Genomic DNA, 20,597 nt, shown 5'->3' on the forward strand with positions numbered 1-20,597 from the left:
TGCAGGGTTTTATGTGAGAGGGGGCCCCTGCCTGAGCAGAGCCCCTCTGCAGCATTTGTAACCTGTTTTCGGGGTTGTCTGTGATGCAGCCAACCATATATATTTAAGTGCATTATAACCTTGTGGTAAATGCTAACTTTAAAACAGTTGCTTAGAAACATGTTGTGTTTGGTGTCTAACACCTTGAAGTCATTCCTCCCTGCCAGTAACTGGCGGAGAAGGTATGATTCCACCCTTCTAGAGGGACTTATGTGAAACACCGGTGCACCCGGTACCAGCTTTCTCGACCTGGGCATCACAAAATGGATGCTGCCAGCCACAGACACAAGTCTGCCCTCCTGCTGCTGTGCCAAGCTCGAGCAGAGGAAGGCCTGACAATAGGTTTCCTGTCACAGAGAGGTGTGACCACCTCCCAGACAGGCTTTAGTGTATTGGGGCTGGGTGGGTGCACTCTTAGAGTGCCAGAAAGACTGCACTGGGGGCACATTTGGTGTCCCTGTGCATAGTCCAGCTCAAACCAGTTGCAGGAGCCATTTGCTCCTGCTCTGGTGTGAAACTGGACAAAGGACATGGGTGTAGCCACCCCTCTGTCCTGACCCTCCCCTACGTGGGTCCCCAGAGTGAGTCCAACCCCTTTCTTGGGTATGAAGTAGGAAACCTGACTACAGGACTTGGAATTTTACCTGGACTAAACTCTGCAAGCAGAAACCAAGTACTTCGACGGTCTACACTTCGCTGGACGACAGAAGAATCTCCCTTGGAGTAAAGGAGTTACTCCCCTGCAGCAGCAGGCACCTAAACGCATCTGACGGGTTTGCATCTCCCGAGCTCCTGAGGACGCCGAACATTTCTGCAACACAGGAGATGGGTTCCCGAGCGTCTCTGAGGTCGATCTGACCTCTCGACAATCCTGGGACCAGTATCCCTCATGGGGACCGTGCACTTTTGCAGCAGCATATGCTTTTTAGCGATACCTGAGGCTGTGCTTTGTTCTACGTGTAGTCCCGACCCGAGCAGTGTTTCCAACGAAGATCTCCGGCCTCCACTCCACGAGAGATCTGTGGGCTGGTGCTTTGTGATTCAGCTTGAGGTCCCTTCGTGATCCCTGGTCTGTTGGCCTGTGGGTCCTAGCGAGGGCCACTTTGAATTTCTTTGGGCTTCCCTGGTTGCTCCAGACGTGCCCTGACTCCCCATAGCTTGGAGAGTCCCCAGGACCTTGCTGGTCCTCACTGTAACTTGTTTCCACTGCCCGTTTGGGTTGCATTTGCCAAGGCTTGTTGGTGTTCAATCTGGACACTGACCGCTCAGCACGCGACGTCCTTCATGGGCCAGCTCACCTCTGGACTTTGGTCGTCGTCAACGTCTCCTGGTCCCCGTGGCTGCCGAGTCAAGCATCCTATCTTCACACCTGAAGCACCCGACATCGGTGGGCATTCATCTACCGAGCCCCTAGGCACCCTGAAGTGACCCAGACTCTGTCCCCTCTGCTTTCAGGTTCTTCTCACCTCGGATCCAGGCTTGAATTCCACCAGACACTTTTCATCTTCCCGGCAGCAGCACTTCTTCGCATCACACCATTGAAAACGACGAGGGTTTCGGACACCACTTGACCCCTGTGCACCAGGCTCCTCTGGGATAGGTAACACGGGTACCTCGGTACTCACAAGGGTGCTGACCTTGGATCCTTCTATGTTCCAAAGGGTTTGCCTGAAGTCCACGCTGAAGTGTCTTTAAACTGTAATTTTCCAACCGCGACTTTCCCATAGAGTTGTTCGGAGCTTGCATCTGTGTTCCCAGACTGCACCCGTCCTCCGTGGGCTCCCTGTGTCACTCCTTTGGGTGGTCCCTTGGGGTCCCAGCGATTCTACGTACTCTAGGCACTGTGCCTAGTGAAGTCGTTGTTTTAATACCATTTCTTTTAGTATATGGTTCGGTATCCCCCTGGAGCCCGCTGTGTATTGTGCTATTTACTGTCGTTCTATTGATTAAGTATTGTGTGCTTTGTGCTCTAATCCCGTATAGAGATTAGTAGAGAGTGTTTAGTAATACATACATATATTTTATATAACACTTGTGTGGTTCTCCTTTCATTTGGTCACTTAGGAGGTTCTGATCTGGTAAAACAAGCTGCTTTACATCCCTTCAAGATTAAGCCTGAAGGCTGCCCTCCATAGCTACCACCAGGATAGCTTTCATAAAGGTTATCTTTAACCTAATCACCATAAGGGTTGTATGTACTGGTACTGGGTGCCCACTTTAACTAGTGGACAGCATATACCAGGCCAACTTCTCACATTGGTGTGCAGCGGTTGGGATTCAAGCTTGCTATTGTTTTACCAGATAAATCTCAGTGAGTGATTAACTGAAAATCACTAAAAGTATTAGGCACATATAATACATCAAGATTGAATAAGTAAGTTCAACTGAACTTGGAGTTGGGTAAGTCAAGGGTCCAGCACACCTTTTCTCCAACTCAAGAGAGTTTAGTTCCCACTAGGTTAGGTAGGTGCCTACACCACACAACACTAGTATGTCTTCTAGAGAAGAAGCCAGTGGCTCTTTGACTACTAGATATGATAGTCTCTCATTTCAAGAATTGAGAAACATGTGCACATCTAGGAAATTGAAGACCGGGAGAAGTGCCAACACTCAACGCCGTATAGAGATATTACTTCTAGATGACCTCGGAAAGACCCCAGGGTCTGATGAGGAACGTAGAGGGGCTGGATCAAGGAATGAGGAAAGGCCAGACAGTGAAAATTGTGGTGACCTAGACTCAAACCCTGACCAGCAGAATCAAAATGATTCTAACCTGGACAACTTAGGGCTTCCTTCAGGTGGAAGAGAAGGCCCCAGTGGCCCTCTCTTTACCCCACTAGGGAGAGTACTTTGTATACCTAGGAGATCTAGATCACCTTCTTTGGAATCTAATCACTCAGGTACTTCTGTAGGGACCTCTGTGGCTAATAAGAGGGAATCCTCTTATGACAAACATTGCCAATTTTTAGAGATGGAGAGAATCAAGCTCAGGCTCAACAGAGAGCTATTGGCCATGGACAGGGAATTCCTAGATCTCCAGAGATCAACCAGAAGGTTGGGACTAGAGTCCCATGGTGGCAGCAACAGTGTCCCTAGAACTAGAGAGTATTCTCATGATCATAGGAACCTGAACAAGATAGTCCCTCCCTATCAGAGTGGGGATGACATCCACACATGGATAACTGCACTAGAGAGTGCCTGTACAGTACAGAGGGTCTCTCAAGAGCAGTGGGCAGCTATCTTGTGGCTCTCCTTTGCTGACAAAAGTAGAGATAAGCTCCTCACTGTTAGAGAAGTAGATACTGACAATTACTCAGTCTTGAAAAGTGCTCTCATAGATGGGTTTGTATTAACCACTGAACAGTACAGAATTACGTTCAGAGACACCCAGAAGGCACAGACCCAGGGCTGGGTTGACTTTGTAGATTGTGCTATCAAGGCTCTGGAAGGCTGGTTATTTGGCAGTAAAGTGTGTGATTTTCAAGGATTGTACAATTTAACTATGAGGAAGCACATCCTTAATAATTGCCAAAATCAATTGTTGCATCAGTACCTGGTGGACTCTGATCTGACCTCTCCCCAATAATTGGGAAAGAATGCAGACAAATGGGTCAGAACCAGGGTGAAGCAAAAAACTCAGAACCAAGGTGGTGATTCTAAGAAGCAAGATTCTAAAGCCTCAGATAAGGATGGGGAGAAGGGTAAAGACCAGAAGTCTTCACAAGGGCCCCAAAAGTCTTCATCTGGGGGGAGTCACAATCCAACAAGGGTAAAGGCAAAAAGAAACCTTGGTGTCATATCTGTAAAGAGGAGACCCAGTGGACAAAAGATGCTGCTTGTCCAAGGGCCAATGAATCTACTACAGCCACCACTGCCCCTACGGCAACTGTTCCCCCTAGTTCAGCCTAAAGTGGTGGTACACAGAATAAGAGTGTAGTAGGGTTAACCCTGGGATCTGAGATGGATTCTGGCCTAGTCAGAATTCCAACTCAGGCTGTGTTAGTCTGTGATGGAGGCATGGATATTGCCTCCTTATATGTCAGTCCCAGTAATCTGGGCAAATACAGACAACAGCCTTTGATCAATGGTAAGGAGGTCATGGCATTCAGGGACACAGGTGCACGTGTCACAGTGGTGACAAAAGATCTTGTGGCCCCTGAACAAATCATACTTGGTGAGATGTACAAAGTGACCAATGCAAGCAATGTCAGGACAGACCATTCCTTGGCAGTTGTGAATTTCACCTGGGGAGCGGTAACTGGCACTAAGAAGGTTGTGGTAAGTGCAGACCTCCCTGTTGAATGCTTATTGGGCAATGATTTGGAAAACTTCAGCATGGGCTGAAGTGGAACTCAGGACACATGCAGAAATGCTGGGCATCCCTGCAGATGTGTTTGCCATGACTAGGTCACAGGCAAAAATGTCTTCCACTGAACAGGCCCTGGATCCTGGAATAATGGACCAGGTGCCATCCAAGAGAAGGAGCAGTAGGGGTAAGGCAGTGTCTTCCCCTGCCTCAGAATACAGATTAGTCTCTTGAGGGAGATGAGCTTGTTCCTGAAGAAGGAACTGTCTCAGAGGAACTTGAACCTGATGAGGTTGAGTTCTTGGGGACAGGGGGCCCTTCCAGGGCAGATCTGAGCCAGGAGCAACCAAGCTGCCCCTCTCTTGAACCCCTCAGACAGCAAGCTGTTGCTAAGACTGCTGGGAGTGCCAGTGGGTCCCACAGGATCTACTGGGATGATGGATTCTTATATTCAGAGGGTAGAGACCCAAACCTGGTGCCACCAGGAGGTTGGTTAGGCCTCTGAAGTTTAGGGGCTTCCTATTGACACTGGCACATGATATCCCATTAGCAGGACACTTAGGCCAAAACAAGACCTGGGACAGACTTGTTCCTCACTTTCATTGGCCTCACATGTCAGAGGACACAAAGGAGTTTTGTCGCTCCTGTATCACTTGTCAAGCCAGTGATAAGGCAGGTGGTACTACAAAGGCCCCCCTGATGCCACTAGGTATCCAGAGGCAATTCCACTTAGGACTACCACAGCTCCTGTTGTGGCTAGAGCCCTCCTGGGAATATTTTCCAGGGTGGATTTTCCTAAGGAGGTAGTATCAGACAGGGGTGCACACTTTATGTCTGGTTACTTGACTGCTATGTGGAAGGAGTGTGGAGTAAATTACAAATTTACCACCCCTTATCACCCACAATGCAATGGGTTAGTTTAGAGATTCAACAAAACCCCCAAGGGCATGATTAAAGGTCTCCCTGAGAATCTCAGGTGTAGATGGGACATCCTTTTGCCCTGCCTTCTCTTTGCCTACAGAGAGGTTCCTCAGAAGGGGGTTGGCTACAGCCCTTTTGAACTTCTGTTTGGACATCCAGTTAGGAGTCCTTTTTGTCTAGTGAAGGAGGGATGGGAGTTGCCTCTCAAACTCTCTAAACAGGATATTGTGGACTATGTACTTGTTCTCCGCTCCTGGGTGGCTGAGTACATGAAGAAGGCATCCAAAAACCTTAAGGCTAGCCAGGAATTGCAAAAGGCCTGGCATGACCAAAAGGCTGTGTTGACTGTTTATTAGCCAGGACAGAAAGTATGGGTGTTGGAGCCTGTGGCCACAGCAACCCTCCAAAAGGGAGAGGTTACCTACCTGATGGACCATGGAACTCCCAGGAGCCCCCATAGGGTGCTCCATGTGAACTGGCTCAAACCATATGTTGACAGGGCAGACATGGGCTTGCTCATGGCTACTGATGGACAGGAGGAAGAGAGTGATCCACTCCCTGACCTGCTCTCACAGAACCCTGATGATTGTTCAGTTGATGCTGTAGCCTTGGTAGGCAGCCTCGCTGACCAGCAGCAAACTGATTGTCGGCAAGTCCTGAATCAGTTTAGACATATGTTTTCACTGACTCCAAGTCAGACTACCTGGTGCACTCATTAAGTGAACACAGGTGACAGTCTGCCTGTTAAAAATAAGATTTACTTGCAACCTGACCATGTCAGGGACTGCATCAGGACTGAAGTTCAGAAAATGTTGGAGCTGGGAGTAATTGAACCCTCAGATAGACCTTGGGCTAGTCCAGTAGTCTTGGTTCCAAAACCTCACACCCAGGGTGGTAAGAGAGAGATGAGGTTCTTTGTTAACTACAGGGGTCTCAATGCAGTCACTAGGATGGATGCCCATCCAATACCCAGGGCAGATGAACTTATAGATACTTTGGCCTCTACCAAGTTTCTGAGTACATTTGACCAGACAGCTGGCTACTGGCAAATCAGATTAGCTGAGGATGCAAAGCCAAAAACAGCATTCCCAACCCCTAGTGGGCACTACCAATATGTGGTGATGCCCTTTGGCTTGAAGAATGCACCTGCCACTTTTCAAAGGTTGGTGAACAAAGTCCTTACAGGCCTGCAAGCCTATAGTGCAGCTTATCTAGATGATATTGCTGTCTTTAGCTCCACCTGGGAGGATCACCTGGTCCACCTGAGAAATGTTTTGGGGGCTCTGCAAAAAGCAGACCTCACTATCAAGGCCACTAAGTGCCAGATAGGGCAGAGTAAGGTTTTATACCAGGTTTTATACCAGGTTATATCAGGTTCAACCATTGCAGAGGAAAATCCAGACCATCATGGACTGGGTTGCTCCAACTACCCAAACTCGGGTCAGAGCTTTCTTGGGCCTGACTGGGTATTACAGGAGGTTTGTCAAATGATATGGATCTAAAGTGACCCCTTTGAATGATTTAACTTCCAAAAGAATGCCTAAGAAAGTTCAGTGGACAGTTAGTTGTCAAAAGACATTTGATGACCTGAAGCAGGCCATGTGCACTGCTCCTATTCTGCAAAGTCCTGACTATTTCAAACATTTCATTGTCCAAACAGATGCATCTGAGCTGGGGGTAGGGGCTGTGTTATCACAACTGAATGATGAGGGTCAGGATCAGCCAGTAGCTTTTACTAGCAGAAGGCTGACCCCCAGAGAGAAATGTTGGTCAGCTATTGAGAGGGAGGCCTTTGCTGTTGTTTGGGCTCTGTAGAAGCTGAGGCCATACTTGTTTGGCACTCACTTTATTGTTCAGACAGACCAAAATAAAATGTAGTGATGAAGGACCACACAGGAGGTTGTAATTCATGATGTTTTATTCATGAAGATAACAAGTAGTAAGGTTCAGGACATGAAGTAGTAACATTGTATATCAGAGCCCCACCAGGAGCTGCCTGTCAGCTGCTCAGCCCATGACCAACTGTCACTCTGCCTCTCTCAGTCCCAACATTCCGAGGCATCTTCAGACTCCAACATTCCAATGAGTCAGAGCACAGGCACTGGCTGAGCAGGGGAGGTAAAACACCTTACAATATATATGCAGGATACTACATATATCCCTTTTCCTTCTAACAGAAGAACAATGCAAAATACGATAAAAGATAAAGAGAGTGAACAGAGAACAGGTAGCAAGAAAGGAACAACGGAGTGACAGAGAGAACGTCGAGGAAAAGTGTGAGCAAGACGGAGCGAACAGACAGGTAGGAGAATACGAAGAAGATGCAAAGAGCATTAATACACAAGTGGGAAAGACCCAAACACTCCAACAAAGAAACAAATACGGAAACGCAGGAGTACCGAACAGGAAAGAGAGCAGAGATAGGTGAAAGAAACAAAGAGTGAATTAGAACGAAAAGGTAAGACGCATACCCACCAGCAAAGGGTAGGAAGTAGAAGGAAGCAGTAGAAAAAGAGAAGTAAACAACCAGAGAACAGGGAGACATAGACGCACCAAGGACAAACCCCCGAACAAACTCACTGGCCAGAAAGGCAGGAAGGGAAGGAAGAACAAGGCACAACGCAAACCGGACACCAGCCTACGCACAGACACAGAGAGGAAGGAAAGCGGATCTCCTCCTGAACAGGGAAGAAAAAGAATGAACAATAACAGGAGAAAAGGCTGGAGACAAGGCAAGACAACAGGCAATGTAAGTCTAGAGACAAGGATGAAAATAGGTAAGACATCACGAGGAAAGCTGGACATGATGGAAATCGAGAAGAAGAAAAGAAGTACAATAGTGCAACTGATCCTCTCTCGATTTCCAAAAAGACAATTCAAAACAATGATGAGAGTAACATTGAGTTATAAAAACAGCAATAAAACTTAATGTAGAAAGACAGTATCAGCCAATGGGACTAGGACCCATGACCGTCCTCTACTCCTATGCAAGAGTGTGAGGAGCACTGTAAATGGGACTGTGACCCATAGTGTGAAAGCCTGTGAAAGGACAACCCCCATGTAGAGGTAACATGTAGAATAAGAAGGGGACAAAGACCCATAAGACGCACCCTGTGTGAGGGAAGTGATGTGATCGTAGATGGGACTATAACCCATGTAACGGTGCCCTGTGTAAGGGTGAAAACCGTGAGTGGCCTATGTAGGCAAGTGTATATGGGCAAATGGGGCTAGTACCCATTGCCATCCCTGTGTATGGAAACCTAAAGTGTAATGAAAAGGCGTACATGTGGTGTGAGCATAAGTGAAAATCAACCCTGAGTCCTCCCTATGTAGGGAAGTAAAAAGTATATGGTGTACACATGTGAGACTCACATATAAACCCCACGAAGGTGTGTACCCAGAGACAAAGAACGTAAGACCCACGGTGCAATCTCCTGTAGGATAATGACGGGGAAGCTCATTACCTAATGTAAAGTAGCAACAAACTAAAAACACGTATGCATAAGCAAATGTAACAATACAGCACAATAAAATGTCATATACTGACAGTAAGCGTTAATGGTGAGAAAGTCACCCTAGTGAAAAATGAACAATTGAGAGAAAGTGCCCAGACTCAAAGTGCGTAAAGCACAATCCCAATGGTGGGTAAGTATGGTTAAGACAATCCCCACAAAAAATGTTTAAAAAAAAAAAACAGATATAAACTGCATCAGGTGTATTCCCAGCAAAAAATACAATATGTTTGAGTACTGCATTACATTAACGTTTGCTGACAGACAAAGATAAAGGTGTGTGTGTCACCATAGTACTGTGATACACACTAAAGTTCGTGAAAAAATATTCTTAAAAAAGGGCTGACAGAAAACTAACACACCCAAGTGAAATATCAACAGGAAATACACGTGTTCAAACTAGTATTCCTCGTCGTGCACAGCAAGCCCCTGGTTGAAGTCCAGACTGGAAATGAAAGTCTGGTTTCAGTAACAAGAAAAAAAAGAACTTACAATGCTCCACACGCAACCGTGTAAGATCATATCATATGTCAATGTAGAGTGGGGGCATCTTACTGTAGACAAGGAAACACCATTGTGGATGTGCCCGCGAGTGACAAAATGTGGCTGGTGCATGGCGGTAACAACAGAAAGAAAATATGTGAGAATCCTCGTCCTCCGCTTCTGTGTTGAAGCTAAATATAAAATGGAGGCACGTAGAAAGCGGAGTGCTGGGGGGCTAACGGCACGCAAGAGCGCCAAACCATGTTCCACCAGCAAACCAAGGAGTGACATCACCGTGGGCTCCTGTGAGGAGGATCCGCGCGGCTCAACTAAGTAAGGTGAGCAGCGAGAGCAGGTCAACCGGCAAAACAAACAGTTTCAACGGCCAAGCGGAAGGCTGGGCATTGAATTCTGGAGAGAGAAAAAGTACACCGCAAACTCACCGCAGTGACGATGTGAGGAATAGTGGCATAATTGGGCAAGCCACACTCATTTACTTGAAGAGCCAGTCACACAGTCAGAAAAGGTTTACCTCATCCTAGAACCACAATAAGTATACAGAAACTGGGCGAAGGATGTGGCCAGCATATGTGTTGATAGTAGAAATCTTTTCATTGTCGGTGATCCCCCCTCAGAGAAACAAAGAGAACAGACACTGTAGACCAGACCAGAACACATCCTCACGAGAATCTGTACAGGATCACACGAAGGGAGAGCAATCCAGAAGCGTCAGTTACACAGTACGCAGAAAACTCCCAAAATGGTCAATGTAAAAGGATGAAGACCATTATCGACATTATCCTTTCACCCAAACTATGTAGTGTAGATGTGCACAGGGTCACAGAGCGTAGGCGGGAGGTGCACAAGAACACACAGCTCAATGTAGTAGGAAGGCATTCCGTTTGGCAGCCACATATTACTGCTGTTGGAAAATCAAGATGAAGCAAAGAGCTATGTGTAAGTAGTAAAAAAACGCATAGTAGTGCAGCAGGCTGCGGTGGTAAAGCCAAAGTCCAAAATGTGTAGTGTACATGAGCACAGCACGCCTGAGCTAGGGCTGTCCAATGGTGAGGACACTGGTGGGGCTTAAAGGCGTAGTGCTTCATGCTTACTTGTTTCGTAATGTCTTCTTTTCTGTTTTAAGCTTGTTTCTTCCTTGAACCTTCTTGGTTGTCTTGTGGGGAACAAACCTGTTTCTTGTTCTCCTTTTTCCCTTCATCATGGATACCTCCTCTTGTGTACATTGTGGTTGTAACCACCGTAGTTTCTGAAGATTGCGCCATCTCTTGGTCCTCATGTATGTCAGGTACCTGGGATCTGCTTGTAGCTGTAGGTTCGTCACCAACTCGTCGCCATAAAATGTAGTGATGAAGGACCACCCAGGAGGTTGTAATTCACGATGTTTTATTCATGAAGATAACAAGTAGTAAGGTTCAGGACATCAAGTAGTAACGTTGTATATCAGAGCCCCACCAGGAGCTGCCTGTCAGCTGCTCAGCCCATGACCAACTGTCACTCTGCCTCTCTCAGTCCCAACATTTCGGAGGCATCATCAGACTCCAACATTCCAATGAGTCAGAGCACAAGCACTGGCTGAGCAGGGGAGGTAAAACACCTTACAATATATATGCAGGATACTACACCATAAGCCCCTCTTATGGCTAAAACAGATAAAGAGTGAAAACCCCAAACTTTTGAGGAGGTCCATTTCCCTACAGGGGATGAACTATACAGTGGAACATAGACCTGGGAGTAACCATGCAAATGCAGATGGACTCTCAAGATATTTCCACTTAGAACATGGAGACTCAACTGGTCAAGGTTAGTTTAATGTCCCTACGTTTGGGGGGAGGGGTTGTGTAGGAGAGTAGGATCTGCTTCCTATAGTTAACCCGACCTTTTGCTGATGTATCACTGTTTGCGACTTAGACTGGGGTCCTGAATAGCAGGATCCCAGACAGTCTATCTGCTTTCGCCTCTAAATTCATTGCATGTACTTGTTAACCCGACCTTTTGCTTATGTATCACTGTTTGCGACTTAGACTGGGGTCCTGAATAGCAGGATCCCAGACAGTCTATCTGCTTTCGCCTCTAAATTCATTGCATGTACTTTAGGTACACTCCAGATTGGATACTGGGGTACCCTTATCAGTCCCTAGTATATGGTACACCATGTACTCAGGGCATAGGTACTCCAGAGGCCTCCCAGGGGCTGAAGCATGTATTGTGCCACCCACTGAGAGGCCATTCAAATTGATACCACAGGTCTGCTACTGCAGCCTGTGTAAGGTGGTGCATGCACCCCTTACTTAGATATAGGTTCCCTATATCTATTCTAAATTACTGCACATATAAACCTATCAGTCACCCCTATGGCAGGCCTTATCAATCCTCAAGGCAGGGTGCTGGGTTTTATGTGAGAGGGTGCCCCTGCAAACCTGACTACAGGACTTGGGATTTTACCTGGACTAAACTCTGCAAGCAGAAACCAAGTACTTCGACGATCTACACTTCGCTGCACGACAGAAGAATCTCCCTTGGAGTAAAGGGAGTTACTCCCCTAAAGCAGCAGGCACCTAAACGCATCTGACCGGTTTGCATCTCCCGAGCTACTGAGGACTCTGAAGATTTCTGCAACACAGGAGGTGGGTTCCAGAGCGTCTCTGAGGTCGATCTGCTCTCTCAGCAATCCTGAGATCAGTGTCCCTCATGGGAACCATGCAACCCAAACCCCTGTGCACCGTGTACTTTTGCAGCAGAATATGCTTTTTGGCGATCCCTGAGGCTGTGCTTTGGACTACATGTAGGTCCGACCCCGAGCAGTGTTTCCACGAAAAAACTCCGGCCTCCACTCCACGAGTGCTCTGTGGCCTGGTGCTTTGTGATTCAGCTCGAGGTCCCTTCGCGATCCCTTGTCCGTTGGCCTCTGGGTCCTAGCGAGGGTCACTTTGAATTTCTTTGGGTTTCCCTGGTTGCTCCAGACGTGCCCTGACTTCCCATAGCTTGGAAAGTCGGTAGGACCTTGCTGGTCCTCACCGTAACATGTTTCCTCTGCCCTCGTGGGTTTCATTTGCCAAGGCTTGTTGGTGTTCAATCCAGACACTGACCCCTCAGCACTCGACATCCTTCGTAGGACAGCTCACCTCCCGACTTTGGTCATCGTTGAAGTCTCCAGGTCCCCGTTGCTGCAGAGTCAAGCATCCTATCTTCACACCTAAAGCACCCGACATCGGTGGGCATTCGACTACCGAGCCCCTGGTCACCCTGTAGTGACCCAGACTCTGTCCCCTCTGCTTTCAGGTTCTTCTCACCTCGGATCCAGTCTTGAATTCCACCGGACACTTTTCATATTCCTGGCAGCAGCACTTCTTCGCATCACGCCATTGAAAACGACGAGGGTTTCCGACACCACTTGACCCCTGTGCACCAGGCTCCTCTGGGATAGGTAACACGGGTACCTCAGTACTCACATGGGTGCTGACCTTGGATCCTTCTATGTTCCAAAGGGTTTACTTGAAGCCCTCTCCGAAGTGTCCTTAAACTGTATTTTCCAACCCCGACTTTCCCTTAGAGTTGTACGGAGCTCGCGTCTGTGTTCCCACACTGCACCCGTCCTCCTTGGGCTCCCTGTGTTAGTCCTTTGGGTGGTTACTTGGGGTCCCAGCAATTCTACGTGCTCTAGGCACTGTGTCTAGTGAAGTCGTTGTTGTTATACCATTTTTTTAGTATATGTTCGGTATCCCCCTGGAGCCCGCTGTGTATTGTGCAATTTACTGTTGTTCTGTTGATTAAGTATTGTGTGCTTTGTGCTCTAACCTCGTATAGAGTTTAGTAGAGAGTGTTTAGTAATAAATACATATATTTTACATAATACTTGTGTGGTTCTCCTTTCATTTGGTCACTTAGGAGGTTCTGGTCTGGTAAAACAAGCTGCTTTACATTCCTTCAAGTTTAAGCCTGAAGACGGCTCTCCATAGCTACCACCAGGATAGCTTTTATAAAGGGTATCTTTAACTTAATCATCATAAGGGTCGTTTGGACTGGTACAGGGTGCCCACATTATCTAGTGGAGAGCATATACCAGGCCAACTTCTCACATAAACCGTGAAAAGAGGAAGTACTTGAAACCCCTCCTGAGTAACACCGAATGTATTTTAGATTAAGGAATAAAGTTGCAAATGTATGGAACTTTGATCAGCTTAATCTATCTGAGTTCTGTAGTTGTGTTGTAAGTATTGGCATATCCGGTAGTGTAACCTGTGCAGTGTGTAGCCCCCTGCCTTTGTTTTTCTACTTTGATTAAGCCTGTGCTAAAACCTCCTTATAAGTTTTATAGATGCTAAGCTTTGTTCCTCCCTTAAGAAGACACTAATATTGCATAGTTTGGGTGTAGAGGATCACTGCTTATGTAATCATTTGCTATGTGCCAGAGTATGACGCTAAAGAATGTTTAGCTGCATGAGTGGGGACATTGTAGAGTATGAGGCAATAATTTGGGGAAAAAGGTTTATGTGATGTGAGATTATGATTCCAAGATTCGAAACAGCCATAGACGAGTAAAGATCAGCCACCTTATGTGTGTTGACCTCGGCTAGAAAATAGTTCAGTTGAGGAAGCATGTTTGATCAAATAATTGGGCAAATGAACAGCTTCAATTTTGGAAAAAGGTTGCTGATACATAAAAATCTTACCATACCTATCAATAATAGGACAGTACTCTACATCATGAAGATATGTCCAGCGACAGAGTGGAAAATCAAAGAGATTCGAGTGAAAGCAACAAAAATGACAAAAAATATAATTGACTAAAAGTGATATGAAGCGTAAAGGTCCATTGGCTATAATTGCAGATGTTGAGGAACGTTTTGTATGGGATAAGGCATTCCCGATCAAGAAGATTTTGCTTGCCCGAAACTTGGGAGCAACGGGAGTAAAACACAAGAGAAAGTAAAAGGATTAGCTGGAGAAATTGAGGATCTGGTACTGGAAGTACAGGGCATCGTGAATGTTTGGGGTTTTGGAGGCTCTTAAAAGCCTAAATTGAAACACATGAGTGGACAAAGCATTATTTGCTTAATAATGATACAATAGCATCTGTGCTTTGTGCTGGCAAAATGTTAAAGTCTTTTGACTGGACAACAGAGTGTCATACAGTGTCATTCAAAAGAGCCCATGTCCCTTACGACGTTCAAGCCTAGAAGAAGCTTACACATTTTCTAGATTCCCTTTGGGCTGGCATCTTTGCTGACATTATTTGAGTGCATTTTGTTTAGGGGACTTAAAGATATATTGGTCTTTCAGGATAGCATTCTATTTTCTAACAATCATATGTTAATCCAAAGCCGAATACTAGGAAGTTTCTCTGTCAAGGAGAATGGGCAGTGGATTATATTTGATGATAAATTGTTGGCTTGCCCAAATTACTATACAGTATTTGGGACATACTTTATCGGGTTGCTAGTGGTACAAGACCCTAGAACAATTTCATAAAAAGAGTAAGCACTGTGCAACGCTCCAAGGATAGATTCCCTTTTTGGGGTTTATTGGAATAGCTAAACTTGTAAGCAAAGTAGCAAACTGTACTATGCCATGCACTTAGGTCCTTAAAGTGGTGTGTGGTTTATGAGGAAAACAAGATGTTCATAGTATTTTTGATAATAAAAGATGGTTTTGTGCCGACACCCACATTGAGCCCATTCATTTGAGCCAAATCATGGAAGATTAGAGCTTTGAAAGGACAGCCAATGTATTGCCATAGAAAATATCAGGTACTCATGGAAGATTAGAGCTCTCCAAGTACAGGCAATGTATTGGCATCAAAATATAATAGGTAATGAATGTAGTGTAGTTTATGCACCTCACGTGGAGGCAAGTGGAGATTAACTACTTTGCAGTTCTACAATAAACACTTACCTACGTAGGTGGTGAAACATTATCTTCCCTTGTATAGAACACAATTGTTTCATCAACACTGATAGTAAATGGTTTGTAAATATGTTTTCAGCTGCTCGCAGAAGTTATCCTGTAATGAGGTCGGTTAGACTAGTGGTCAGGCTTCAAATAACACCAGTTCTTCATTGACTGTTAACCTCAGTGGAAAATTTACAAGCTGATTGCGTATCCCTTTTGCCTACAGGCGAGGAGGCAAAAAAAGGCATAGGTTGACAATGATTATGGAGTAAAGTGTTGATTGTATTATAAGTTGTTGCAGCTCTTTAAGGTTGCATCCTTCCGTGGTAATGGATGGAAGCTACTGACACTAGCGGTGCTGGGAAGTAATTAAAATAACTCTCGGTCAAGGATAGCCAAGAGAGAAATTTGAAGGGAAATAGGCAACTTTATGGTGGGCCAGAAAGGAAGAAAAGTACATGGCCAAAAGTTGGCGTTGTCACAGACTTTGAGAAAGTAGCTGATAATTGGCCATATGAAGTCTTTTTGGGCAGTACACTCACAAAAAAAAGCCTTGGGGCGTTTTTTAAAACCAGCAGAGGATATGGGAGTTAGTTTACAATTACAAACTTTGTGAATTGTCAGGAGGGGATTAAACATTTGAACACTAGATCGGCATATGTATATCCTGAGGAACTCCGTGCAGAGCCCTTCAGGTATGTGTTTGTAGACTATTTTATTAAGTGCCTAGATCTGAGGATCATTTATGTTTTTAACGAGTTTATTGGTTCCGGTGCAGTGTGATAGAACTGTGTTGTATCTGTAATGTATGATGGAGCTGTGTTGTGGCTACGCTGTATGTTTGAGTTTTGTTATATCTATAGTGTGTCTGTGCTGTATTTGTAGTGTGCAATGCTGTGTCTGTTCTGTGAGGTGGAGTCATTTCGTTTTGAAGCCTTTGATAAATCTGTGCTTTGTTGGCAGGGTGTAATGGAGACTTGTGTGTAGTGTGCAATGGATATGTGTTAGTTTTGTTGGAGCTGTGTTGTTGCTCGGGTGTGTTGTGGAACTGGTTTCTTACTGCATTGTATGATGGAGCTTTGTTTTTTGTCTAGAGTGCAAGAAGCTGGGTTCTATATGTATTCAGCCACAAAATCTTTGAATGCTGTGATGAAGCTGTCTTCTGTTTGTGGCCTGCAAAAGATATAGGGCTTGATGGATATTTTTTCTGCTGTATTTAATTAAGCAGTATTGTGATTGTATTTATTTGAGGAGTTTTATGTAGCGCAAACATGACCTGTCCAGGTATCGGAGTGCTATACAAATAGAAGTACAAATAACAGACAAGTTATACATACAGGTAGAGATGAATAAGGAATGAGCAAGCAGCATTACAGTTACAATATACCAGACGACTGGCAGATTCAAGATCCGGAAGTGCTGATAGGAAAATAGTCGAGCTGAGGGTTCCATGATTCTATTGAAGACCTCTATTAAGCATAATCATTTTTACTACTTTTTTGAAGGCGGAAGTTGAGGGGTTTGACCTGATTTCAGCAGGGAGAGCGTTCTATAATCTTGGGGCTAAACCAGAGAAGGAGCGGTTATAAGGTTTCTTTTTGTTGAACGTCTGTGGTTTCAACAGAAGGGAGTTAGCGCTTCTTGATACACGACTACCACCAGACAGTTCGTGTTTATTAGCCAGGTACACTGGTATATTATGGCGAAGGGCCTTGTGCGTCATGCAGGCTATCTTCAGCTGGATCCTTGCTTCAAACAGTAGCCATCTTATGAGTATTAGGTCCGGTGTGATGTGCTCAGATTTTCTGGATCTAGTGATGAGTCTAACAGATGAGTTCAATGTGGCCCTTAGCGGTGCTAGTCTAACTTTGGGTAAGCCTGCAAGAGTCACACTCTGATAGTCTAAACAGGAGATGACTAGAGATTGGTCTGCCAATTGAAAGTCATCAGGGTGTAAAAGAGGTTTGAATTGCATTGTACGTTGGCTCCCCTGGTGATTGCACTAATATGCATTTTCAAGTATTTGTCCAATGTTACACCTAGTGATCTAGTGGAGTCAATAATATGGGGGGTGTAGTTGAGAGCTATAAGTTGTTTATCCCATAGAAGAATGGCTCAGAGTGTTTGTGAAGGATGATCAAGAGGAATTCTGTCTTGAGGGTATTGAGCATAATGTGATTGCGGGTTAACCAATGTTGAGTTCTCAGTAGAGTGCAGTTGAGAGATTTTCAGGTATAGTTGAGTGTCATCAGCGTATATGTGGTAGTGAATGTTTGAGTACTTCTGAATTTTGGTGAGAGGTTCCATGAACGTGGAATAACGTGGATGAGAGCGTGGAACCTTGGGGCACTCCAATAGAGACCAGAGTAATGTCAGAAAGGGTTTGTTTGACTTTGATTATTTGCTCTTTGTTATGTAGAAATTAGGCAAACCAATTTAAAACAGGACCAGATAGCCCCATTTTTCGCTCCAGAAGGTCAATCATGCTGTCGTTTTTGACCACGTCGAACGGAGAGGAGAGATCAAAACGTATAAGCAGGCACATATCATTCTGATTAAGCAACCTCGGGGCATCATCTCCAATGTGTGTTAGGGCTGTTTCAGTGCTATTCCCCGTTATGAAGCCCAATTGGCACTGGCCAAGGAGCTGAAACTGCTCAATGTTGTTGCAGGTGTACGCATTTTGCAAGTAATTTAGCTTGTGTCGGGATATTGGTGTTTTTTGAGGTCTGATAGTTCGACATTAGGTATTTTTTAGGATAGGGGTGATTGGACCTATCTTTAGGCAATCAGGAATAATGCCCTGAGAGAGAGAAGCCTTTGCAATCTTAGTTCAAAGCGGGGTTATGAATGATCTAAGCTCTTTGGAAAGCTTGGCAAGCAGAGGGTCAATGAAGTGGTAGAAGTGTTTCATTGATACTATTGTTCTGTGTATCTCGTCTTCATCAGGAAGTTTGAAGGCAGTCCAAGTAGCATTGTGTTTGTAGTATAACCAGTAGGAGGGGATCTCACTAAGAGCTGCACTTGGAGGAGAAAGGGCTGAACCTGGCTTAGTAGGCACTGTGAGGCGAGTTGCAGTTCTTTTTCAATGTTCGTCTTTTTAATGAAGTCTGCAGTGGACCAGTGTTGCCTACAGTACGCACTAGATCGGTGTTTTCTGTGAGTTGTATGATTTAAGATGGGGGTATGTTCTATGTGCTGTGTGCGATGGAGCCGTTTTATGTTTGCTGATTGTGACTGGCATTTACTGTGTCTGTAAGATGTAAGTTAGCATTGTTGTGGTGGGTAATAATATGGCCCTAATGATGTTGAAATTTTTCCTTTGCAGGGAGTCCCTGTGCTGATCATAGGACATCACATCTTGTATGGAAAGATTGTGCGCTTGGAGAAGCCATTCGCTGTCCTGGTGAAAAGTAGCACTGGCCGGACAGATTCGGAGGAAGGTGACATGGAAGTGAGCCAAGGGGATCAGTCTACCCGCTACCTAGTGAGCGCACTCATCAAGAAAAAGATCATTTTCAAAACGCGGCCTAAGCCCATCATTACTAACGTTCCTAAGAAGTTGTGAGGTTGCTGAAGAAGACGGAGAGACTTTCTCCATTGTGACTCTGAACTTTTCTAGTCAAAGTCCACCTCCTCTGTCACACGTTTCTAATGCTGACGGACTCCTCTTGGAATCACCCTAGTAATTCAGCCAGGAATCAGTCTGTCCTCATCATATCTGTGAAGACCTTTTACAGTTGGTACATCCTTCTGTCGCCCTCCTGATTTCACAAGTGACCCTTACTGTCATCCTAATTCTCTCAAAGGATTGCCTTCCATGTACTAATACCTCAAGAGCACTTTTATGTTCTTCTATTTGTGCTGGTGGATACAATAGCTAATTCCTACTCATAAGTCTGGATGAGGTCAGCTTCAATGCCATTCTTACCCACATATTTCTGTCACCAAGAATATGAAGAAAGCTCTGTGATCTTGTGGCACCCCTGTGTGCTCGTTTCGGTGGTCACCCTGGTTTTGCTTTTTGAGTAGTCTGTGATACCCCATAGCACTCCTTTGATTCGCTTCTAGACCAATATCAACATGTCTGCCCTCTGTGTGACATTTATGCCCTTAAAGATGGTCTATGTGAACATTACACTCTCCAGGACCACTGTGCGATCCTATTTATGCCCCCAAGACCTCAGTCATACCTGTTCTGGAACTCGGAGGCATCTGTGTAGCATGCCTTATGTCCCCTGAATGTCCTGAACATCACCACCTTCTAAACATTCAGAAACACCTGTGCTACTCTTTATTATACTCTGCGAGCACACTCAACATGCCCACATGTTTTAACAGGCACTTTTGTCAGTGGTCTAAAGCTCGTGGCGTCCTCTCCTGGTCACGACTGAAGTTGGAAAGCCTCCCCACTACTCCTGCTCCCACACATTTATCATGTTGCTGTCCCAGGATCAACTACTTTCTCTTTCCAGCACATTCACTCAACATTCTTCATTACAACCTGTTCGTCCCTTGCTCACTACTAACACCTCCCAGGTTGTTGACTTGTTTAAAGTCTCTTCTTTTCTGTGGCGTAGATTAGGTCCTAGAGGCCAGTTTTAGTCACCACAGACAGGTTGTAACTCAAAGCAAGATGGAGGACACAAACCTCTGTGCCAGCCGGGTGGAAGAATTTGTTTTGCATCGTTGGGAATCCACAGATATCCGGAGCATTGTTAAACTCACACACACAGACATTGTGCAAAAAGGATGAAAATCATGTCAAACAACCTTGGCATTTTATTTTGTGCAGTGATTAAAGACATTCACTGGAGTAGAAAAAAAAGCCTTTGTTTTTTTTTAATAACAAAACAAATTGACAAAATGCAGATAAAAATAAATACAATAATTACGAACTGTACCAAACCAATGCATTTAAAATCAGTACAAGACCCTAAAAATATTCTAAAATTGTTTTGCCCATCCAACAAGGAGTTGATTTACGCAGTAGAGATGTTTGGGCACAGGCATGCTAGTGTCCTTGTGAGGTTTGCCCTTGAGGGATCAGTGATGGACAGAGGAGAAGTTCAGTCTGCTCTGAACATTCATAAATTAGCAGGATTTTCACTGACATTGTAAATCGCATTTGTGCCAAGAGGAACGGAGTGTTTGCAGATTAAGAAGAGCAAAAGTTTGGTTATTTGGCCTTTGTACCATTACGATTAATACTTTTCTTTGCCTTGCAGTTTTCAGTTTGTGTGACCAATAATTCCCTTAGTAAAGTATGACCACTAAGAGGTGTGGTGGGTTTCCGGGAGAACAGGCCGGTGCTTTGGAAAGACCTAACAGGTGATGGCAAGTTGGCCAACGTGATTGATCCCAGCTCTATGGACCTTCCAGAGGCATTCGACCTTATGGACATTTATAATTTTTTCCATTTCCCT

General features: G+C 45.1%; 1 protein-coding gene across 2 annotated transcripts in view; it reads left to right on the forward strand.

Moving 5' to 3' along the window:
- Positions 1-19,999, forward strand: part of CHTF8 (chromosome transmission fidelity factor 8) — a 135,529-nt gene extending 115,530 nt beyond the window's left edge. For both annotated transcript variants that reach the window (XM_085638685.1, XM_085638686.1), the window contains one exon: positions 18,500-19,999. In XM_085638685.1, the coding sequence (XP_085494811.1) occupies positions 18,500-18,739 (240 nt within the window). In that variant the 3' untranslated portion in view covers positions 18,740-19,999. The remainder of the gene's footprint in view (positions 1-18,499) is intronic.
- Positions 20,000-20,597: the final 598 nt, after the last annotated feature.

This window comes from Triturus cristatus, chromosome 12 (genome assembly GCF_964204655.1).
Source record: "Triturus cristatus chromosome 12, aTriCri1.1, whole genome shotgun sequence".
Classification (NCBI taxonomy): domain Eukaryota; kingdom Metazoa; phylum Chordata; class Amphibia; order Caudata; family Salamandridae; genus Triturus; species Triturus cristatus.